The following is a 7,694-nucleotide window of genomic DNA, read 5'->3' as shown; positions in this document are numbered from 1 at the left end:
GAAACAGTCGCATGTAGGAAAATGATTAGCTTGAAGGCTTCTCCTGGTGATTATTTGGAATTGAAGGGGGAGAAGAAAAAAACTGCCGATAGCTCGGCCAATGGTATACAGTTGCTACCGAACTTTTTGATATATAATGCTTTTCGTTTGGATTTGAAATATTCAAAGAAGCTCGGCTCGACGAAGGGTGGATAATGACCATTAATGAAATAACCAATGGATATTAAGGATTAATATTCAGCCTCTCGAGTTCATATTCGGCTAAAGGAATTTAATATAACGCTAATTAGAACTTTGTTTAATATTTTAAATAATTAATGGAAGAACTCGTTGTTATCCCCCCCCCCCATCCCACCCCATCCCACCCCACCCCACCCCACCCCATCCTACTCCTACACCTCGCTCTTCAACGTCCCCTTAAAATCCCACCTCACCCATGGAAATTTGAAGACGGAGCTACATACGAACTGGCAACTTTCATAGTAATTATAACATTAAATTGAAATTAAAAATGAAGTAGGATCTTTGGGACAATGCGAGAGCAAGTAATCTCGCTAGGTTATTCATTATCTCATTATACGATCCTCGTCATTCGACATTATATAAACAATCGTGTTACAACTGTCGAGAATCGCATTTTTAAAGGAGCCTTATCGGCCATTGCAGGCGGCTTTTTCTACCGGCGACGTTAGCCATTATTAATCAAACGGACCGACTTCGGAGACTGAACCAGTTTTAATAGACCCGGCAATTCCGTCATCGGATGCGAGATTCGAGATTCGCCGCGTCCTCCTCGTAAACAACTACCCAACTCCCCAACTCCCCTGCCCGCTCCATGCTCCTGCATAATTATTCTTCGTCGCTGTTTATCCTTTTGGCAATGTATGCGAACGTGCGCAAGCAAAGTAAATAGATAAACGAAGCGGAATAAAGAATGCCCTACCATAAAGCGGAACGTACGTTAGTGTGTCGTTCGACTGTCTGTCTGTCTGTCTGCCTGCCTGCCTGCCTACCTGCCTGCCTACCTGCCTGCCTGCCTGCCTGCCTGCCTGCCTGCCTACCTACCTGCCTGCCTACCTGCCTGCCTGTCTGTTTGCATTAAGAAAAAAATTAAATAAAACAATAAAAAGCAAAAAAAACCAAGAGATAGAAAAAAAAAAAGAAATAGAAAAAAAAAACCAATAAATAACTTAATAAGAAAGTAAAATAACATGAAATTCAAAGAATCGTAAAAGAAAAGCACTTTTTTCTCCTTGTTGTTGTTATTGTTGTTATTGTCGTTATTGTTGTTATTGTTGTTATTGTTGTTATTGTTATTGTTGTTGTAATTTCTGCACTAACGACGCGCGGCCTCCGTCAAATACTAAAATTTCTCATTAATCGTAGACCTTTCTTCCGCGCAGCCAAACAACAGCCAGCCGAGGTATTGGCGAAATGCAACGTGTGCTATACCACGCCCTGCCAAAACGGAGGACTATGCGAGGCGCTACCGGACAAACAGTTTCGTTGCAAATGCGCGCCAGGATATCACGGGGACCGGTGTCAATATAAAATTGACGCGTGCTATGGAAATCCTTGCCGGAACGCCGGAACTTGCAAAGTACTGGAGGAAGGAAGATTCAGGTGATTTCTTGCGAAACCCCCGGCGAATCAGCTTATCGCGGGGATGTGATCGGCCCGTCCCTCGTTTGCTCGCTCGGCGCGTCCGACGGTTAGTAGCACGACCCGTCGCTTTCTCGATCATCGTCGCGATAACGCAACTTGAACAAACGGACGATAAGCGCGCTAGTCGACCACCGCGCTTCCGCCCCTCGAATAAACATAAACTTTTATACATGTGTAAGTAGCGGCAGCTAAGTGCATTCGGTTTCTCTTGTTGCCGGCGTCTCGCGGCTGAGCTTCCGAAGCCCAAGAGTTGCTAAATGCACGCCAAGCAGCGGATTACGAGGGTGCTTTCGATTTTTCCTCTATATCTCCGAGGCTTAACCCTGCTGATAAGTTGGCCGCCTTGCTCGATTAACGCAATTGAAGGGGAATTTGCTTTTTTCCTTAACAAACAATGTTCATGTTTTTTTTTTTTCTTTTTTGTTCTCGGATTCATTTAAGACAGGCAAAACTCGAGCTTCTCATTCTCATTGAGAATTTGTGTAAAGTAGAGCGTCGATAGAAATCCTTTTTTATAGGGCTCCCCTTATTTGTTTATTGATTATTCTTTGTCAATGCTATAAATCTAAATATTTAATTTTTCTCTCGTAATCAGCTTTGCTAATGAAGGGTTAAAAGGATATATATATATATATATTTTTTTTTTTTTTTTTTTTTTTTTTTTTTTTTTTTTTTATAAGAAAGGCCGTTTGCTTATACACATTATAACATGCAATACAAGATTCTTTCTAATTAACTTTATTTACAATAATAAGTAAGTTGGACATTTTATTTTCTTATCAAATTGCTTTTTTATTCATGTTATTATTGTCGTCTTCGATGCCGCCGTCGCCGTTACCGTTACCGTTATTACTTTTACTGCAAAAATAGTTGTTATTGCTGTTGTTGTTGTTGTTGTTGTTGTTGTTATAATTGTTATTATTATTATTATTATTATTACTATTACTATTATTATTATTATTATTATTATTATTATTATTATTATTAACGTGAGGGTTGCGATTATCGTTATCATTATTATCATTGTCATTAATAAGCTTTTGCTTTGGACAACAGTAATAATTTGATTATTTGATATTCCATTTTCAAATTTGCGAATTTCACATAAATTTAATTTCGCTTAACTAATGCGCTTTTATTTAAAATTTAAATCAGCATGAAATTCGCCGAGCTAAAGTAACGTACAGCTGCTCGGAAGGGGGAGAAAAATAAACGAATGCCACCGAAATTGCAAACTTAATCGAATTTATAAGCGTGAAGGAAACTTAATTAATCGTAACTGGTTAAGAGGGACAATGGCACAAAGTTTCTTTTCGCTAATTGCGCAATGGAATATCAGCGAAAAAGTGCCGCCTATCTCGCTTAACCTGTCACGATCAATTAAGACCACTCGAACGCAAAGTACCAATGGGCAAAAAAGGATCGTTCCCACGGAGACGAGGACGACGAAAGTACGGGGTTCGATCGGGCAAATGTGGCGCCCAGCCAAATTCGCGACATCCGAGCAAAAGAGTCGAGAACGAGCGCCCGATCACCGACAATTATGGGGATGGGCGTTGGGAGGGGATGGCGGAGGAGGTACGAGGATAAAGAGATATTGTTTTTTTTTTCTCTTTGCCCGACGACACGCAGTTGCAACTGCACACCCGGATACGAAGGACTCAGATGCGAGAACAACGTCAACGACTGCGCGAGCCACAAGTGCGTCAACAACGCCACCTGCGTCGACCTCGTCGAGGCCTACCATTGCGACTGCCTACCAGGATTTACCGGCCAGTACTGCGAGGCAAAAATACCCTTTTGCACAAAGGAACACAATCCTTGCAAGAACGGAGGCAGATGCGTCGACCACCAGAGCCACTATAGCTGCGAGTGCCCGAGCGGTTTCGCCGGTGCCAATTGCACTGACAACCTGGATGACTGCGATAATAATCTGTGCCAGGTAAGGGAACTCCAGACGTGTTTGTATTCTTGTTTATGGCTATGCCAAGCATTGCGCGGAGATTGCGCACTTAGCGACTACATCGTTTTCATCTCGACTGGATTTTCCATCTTTTTGGCCGACAATCTTCGGCCTATGTCGCGAGAAATGGCGCATATAATTAAGCTCTACAACAACAATAAAAATGTAGTCTTGCCTACCAACGCATTCTACCCACTCAACCCCCCCCCCCTTCCGTCCGTCCGTCCGTCATACGCTAAGATTTAAAAATAGCCAATCGGCAGTCTGTAAATATTTTAATAAGCGTGCAACATTTTATGTCGACGTATTTGTAAATTTACCTAGCAGCTCGAAATGCTTGATTATTACACGATTGATCCGATAACTGTGAAAGTAATTTGTAACGCTTTATCGATAATTATATTCGTTATTGAAGTTATATTATTTTAAAAGAATAATTCTGTAATTGATAAATCTTTTTTCATTTTCAGGGCAATCCTACATTTATATTAATAATTACATTGGTTTGATTATGAATTTTACATTAATTTTTAATAAACGAAAATTGTTGAATCGAAGGCATTTTAATAAATTTTAAAATATTATTTAATTACAATTCTTCGACAATGTATTTGTATTTTCAATTAAATGGCGAAAGCTGTGGATGAGTTCTTATAAATTACTTGGACAATGTTGTTCATAATTTAATCCCCGTGAAATTAATTAGACGCACTTCAACGCTGCTTGTATTGACTTTTTAAATTAACGAAGCAAAAATTGATAACACCGTAAAGTGAACAGGTTTAACAAGAATTAAACATTCAATAAATTAATTATTCGCAAATATTTTTTCATTTGTTTAAAAATTCTATAGATCCCGCAACCATAAAATAAATTTATTTCAATAATATTAAGCATTCGGACATTGCGCATTAATAATTATTCTTGTAATATAACTTCAAAGGTAGCTCTCGTGGACATAAAATGCATGCAATACTCGCATGTATCCATAAACTTACGTGTTTTCCAGTAATGTACAATCGAAGCTGTAAGTCAGTGTTTCTTTAAGTCGTAAAAGTCAAATGGTTCTCTCTCAAAGGAGTCTCACGTGACACGAGCCACTTTCCAGCTCGAGCAGCCGCAAAATTTTTACATGAGAAATACATTTTACAAAAACAAAAAAAAAAAAAAAAAAAAAAAAAAAAAAAAAATAAGGATAATAAAAGAAAAAACAAGAGAGAAGGAAAGAAAGAAAGAAAGAAAGAAGAAACGAATGTCAATGAATATACACTTACATATGTCTATCTACAAACAATGACGTTAACGAAGAGTATCGGCATTCGCCGTTAAATGTATTAGAGGGTCCGCGATATCTGAAGATTGAGGTCATCAATTCGCGATATAAAGCTGATTATGCGTGTTGTATATGTTCTTTACGGTTGGTCACTCGTCACGGCTCATATCACCTTGTTGTTTTTTCTCTTCTCATATACTTTAAAAAGAGGTCAGGATTTTCATCCTAATCTGATGGAAAACAGAATGCGTGTCGCCGTTAATTTCATGCGGTATTTCATGTGAAAACTGATTACGTTTTGGATTTTACACGGATAGGGAATTTCATTCAAATGAATGCAAATTGTATTTAATTATGAGCTTAACGAATGACTTCTACACAAAATGCCTTCGTCGCACTAAAATAACAATAATGTCTGTATTTAATCCCTTATATACTATTCTTTTCAACAAAACACACACACTCTCTCTCTCTCTCTCTCTCTCTTTCATTCTTTCCTCTTTATCTCTCTTTTTTTTCTCGCTAAAGTTATTTCACTGCATAAAATAATTAATATACGACGTCACCTGCAGGTACATGGTTAATAAAGATAAACCGAAGTTTGTTTTAATTCGCGAAACGCATGCCACCCTGAGTATTTAAAGGGGAAAAAGAAAGGTAAGAGAACATTTTCACTCCACTTCTTAAATTACTTATATTCGGAAAATTCGAGCTCCGACGAAGTAAAAGACAAAAAATTTCACAGTAAAACACACACTCGATGGCTTAAATTGAGTGAATTTGTGACGCGCAATGCCTTGGCTTATCCCATAGACCGATCACCTCAATCACCTCACTCACCCGCGATTGAAAACTTATTGAATTCATTTGTAGAATGGTGCTACCTGCATCGATGGCATAAATAATTACGAGTGTAAGTGTGCACCAGATTATACAGGGAGGTACTGCGAAGTTGCACCATCAACTGCCTTACTATACCCTCAAACTAGTCCGTGTGCTCATCACGACTGCCAACATGGTGCTTGCTTCCTACCATCGCCGGGATCTGGAGCAGACTACTTGTGCCAATGCCATCCTGGTTATACTGGTGCGTGTCAAATGGTTTTGAACATACTTTTAGAGAATCCAAGCCCCTTGTCGATTCCGGCCATTGCTCTATTTTTACCATTTACGCATAATTTTTATGAAATAATATCAGCGCCATCTCGTACTATCGACGCTCGTCCAATTGCAATAATCGAGCTACAATCATTTCAACATCATCGGCATTTTTTTATTTATTTATTTATTTTTTTTTTTTTTTTTTTTTTTTTTTTTTTTTTTTGCAATATTATTAGGCTGATATTGCCGATTCATCCGACACGTTTTACCAAATCACTTTCTGTTATAATTAATTGTCAAACGCGTGTCCGAATTACTTGAATTATAGCCCAACGTCGCAACTATATATTACAAATTTATTAAATTCCACGGCAATTTAAGTATCGTGACATTTCATACGATCGAATAATAAATCATGCGATCATCCCTTCATAACCGATAATGAAGAAATAAAGCTCGTTGTTATTTCACGAATATCAGTCGATAATCACTCCACATCAATTTCATACGATTTTTCAGTTTATAAATTTTTTAAAGGCTAGCTTAAGAATAATAGCCTCTCCTCCAATTACGTTTAAGGGCCCATAAAGTCGCGGTGTTATTATGCTAAAACGCGAATCCGCCAATTCCTCCCTATTATAATTATCCATAACTTGGTATAACGTTCGTGTATCGGTTATTCATTGTGATGAGGAACGCGCTCTTAAATCGACATTAAACTCGAGTTATTGAGGCCCCAGGGCTCCCGAGTCTCGGGCAATTAAATTGTAAAATACATCGACTACTGCTTTGGCGCGGGATAAAAAGCGCTAATTGTCCGTGGAAGCTCCATTAGTCGTTTTTCGTTTTTTGTTTTTTATTTTTTTATTTGTTATCTTTTGCTTTTATGATTTTGGCTTTTGTGGACGACGCGTACGTTGTGACACAAGTGGTCGAAAAGTCGGCGGCGAAGGGTCCCGTAAATTCGTTCGGTCGCGCGCCTCGTAAATTTTCCGAGCTTGCCTCGCCCGCTAATCGCCACTCGGCATTTACTTTCTCGCGGCTTAACTTTCCTCGTGAGACGGCAAAAAGGACGGATTTAGCGTCAGCGCCCACGCGAGAGACTCGAGCCCGAGCCCAAGCCCGAGCCCAGCGGAAAATCAGCTTTAACGATTGACCCCGAGAAGTTCGTGAGAAGTTCGTGAGAAGCTCGTGAGAGAAGTTCCCGCGCTGTGCGTGGTCGGTGACGCGACACGTGACGTGAAGGGGGAGGGCCGTCACCTGGTGTCAACTAGTAACATGCTCATTTAGAAGTGGAAGAGCCACTTACGTCCGGGACTCGACTGATTAGGATGACGAATGCATTCTCGGGGCCATACACGCCCACGGGGAATGTAAATTTTAAGGGCACGAGGCTTTTTCCGTGTCACCGGCCGATAGGATCGACGCGAAGGAGGCGTTACTCTCGACTGTTTCCGAAATGCCTCGCGATGCCCGTTAGTGCTTCGTCTCGCTACTTTCACGTGCTCAAAATTGCGATTCTCATCACGGCGAGCAAAGAATGGAAAATGCTCTTCCCCCCCCCCTCCTCCTCCCCCTCCTCCTCCTCCTCCTCCTCCTCCTTTATTGCTGTCCTCTTTCCGTCCACGGCGTCCGCCCGCCGCCCTCTTCTTCTTTATATTAATCAAGCTGCTGTCTTGTCCACGATGACCC

At 40.2% G+C, this 7,694-nt stretch overlaps 1 protein-coding gene across 1 annotated transcript in view; it reads left to right on the top strand.

Annotated features, from left to right (window-relative positions):
• Positions 1-7,694, top strand: part of sli (slit guidance ligand) — a 38,754-nt gene that overhangs the window by 27,081 nt on the left and 3,979 nt on the right. The window contains exons 23-25 of the mRNA XM_011499843.1: positions 1,404-1,623; positions 3,298-3,607; positions 5,775-5,988. Coding sequence (XP_011498145.1) covers positions 1,404-1,623; positions 3,298-3,607; positions 5,775-5,988 — 744 coding nt within the window. The remainder of the gene's footprint in view (positions 1-1,403; positions 1,624-3,297; positions 3,608-5,774; positions 5,989-7,694) is intronic.

This window comes from Ceratosolen solmsi, unplaced genomic scaffold, assembly GCF_000503995.2.
Source record: "Ceratosolen solmsi marchali unplaced genomic scaffold, CerSol_1.0 scaffold35, whole genome shotgun sequence".
Classification (NCBI taxonomy): domain Eukaryota; kingdom Metazoa; phylum Arthropoda; class Insecta; order Hymenoptera; family Agaonidae; genus Ceratosolen; species Ceratosolen solmsi.
This window is presented reverse-complemented; position numbering and strand designations above follow the sequence as displayed.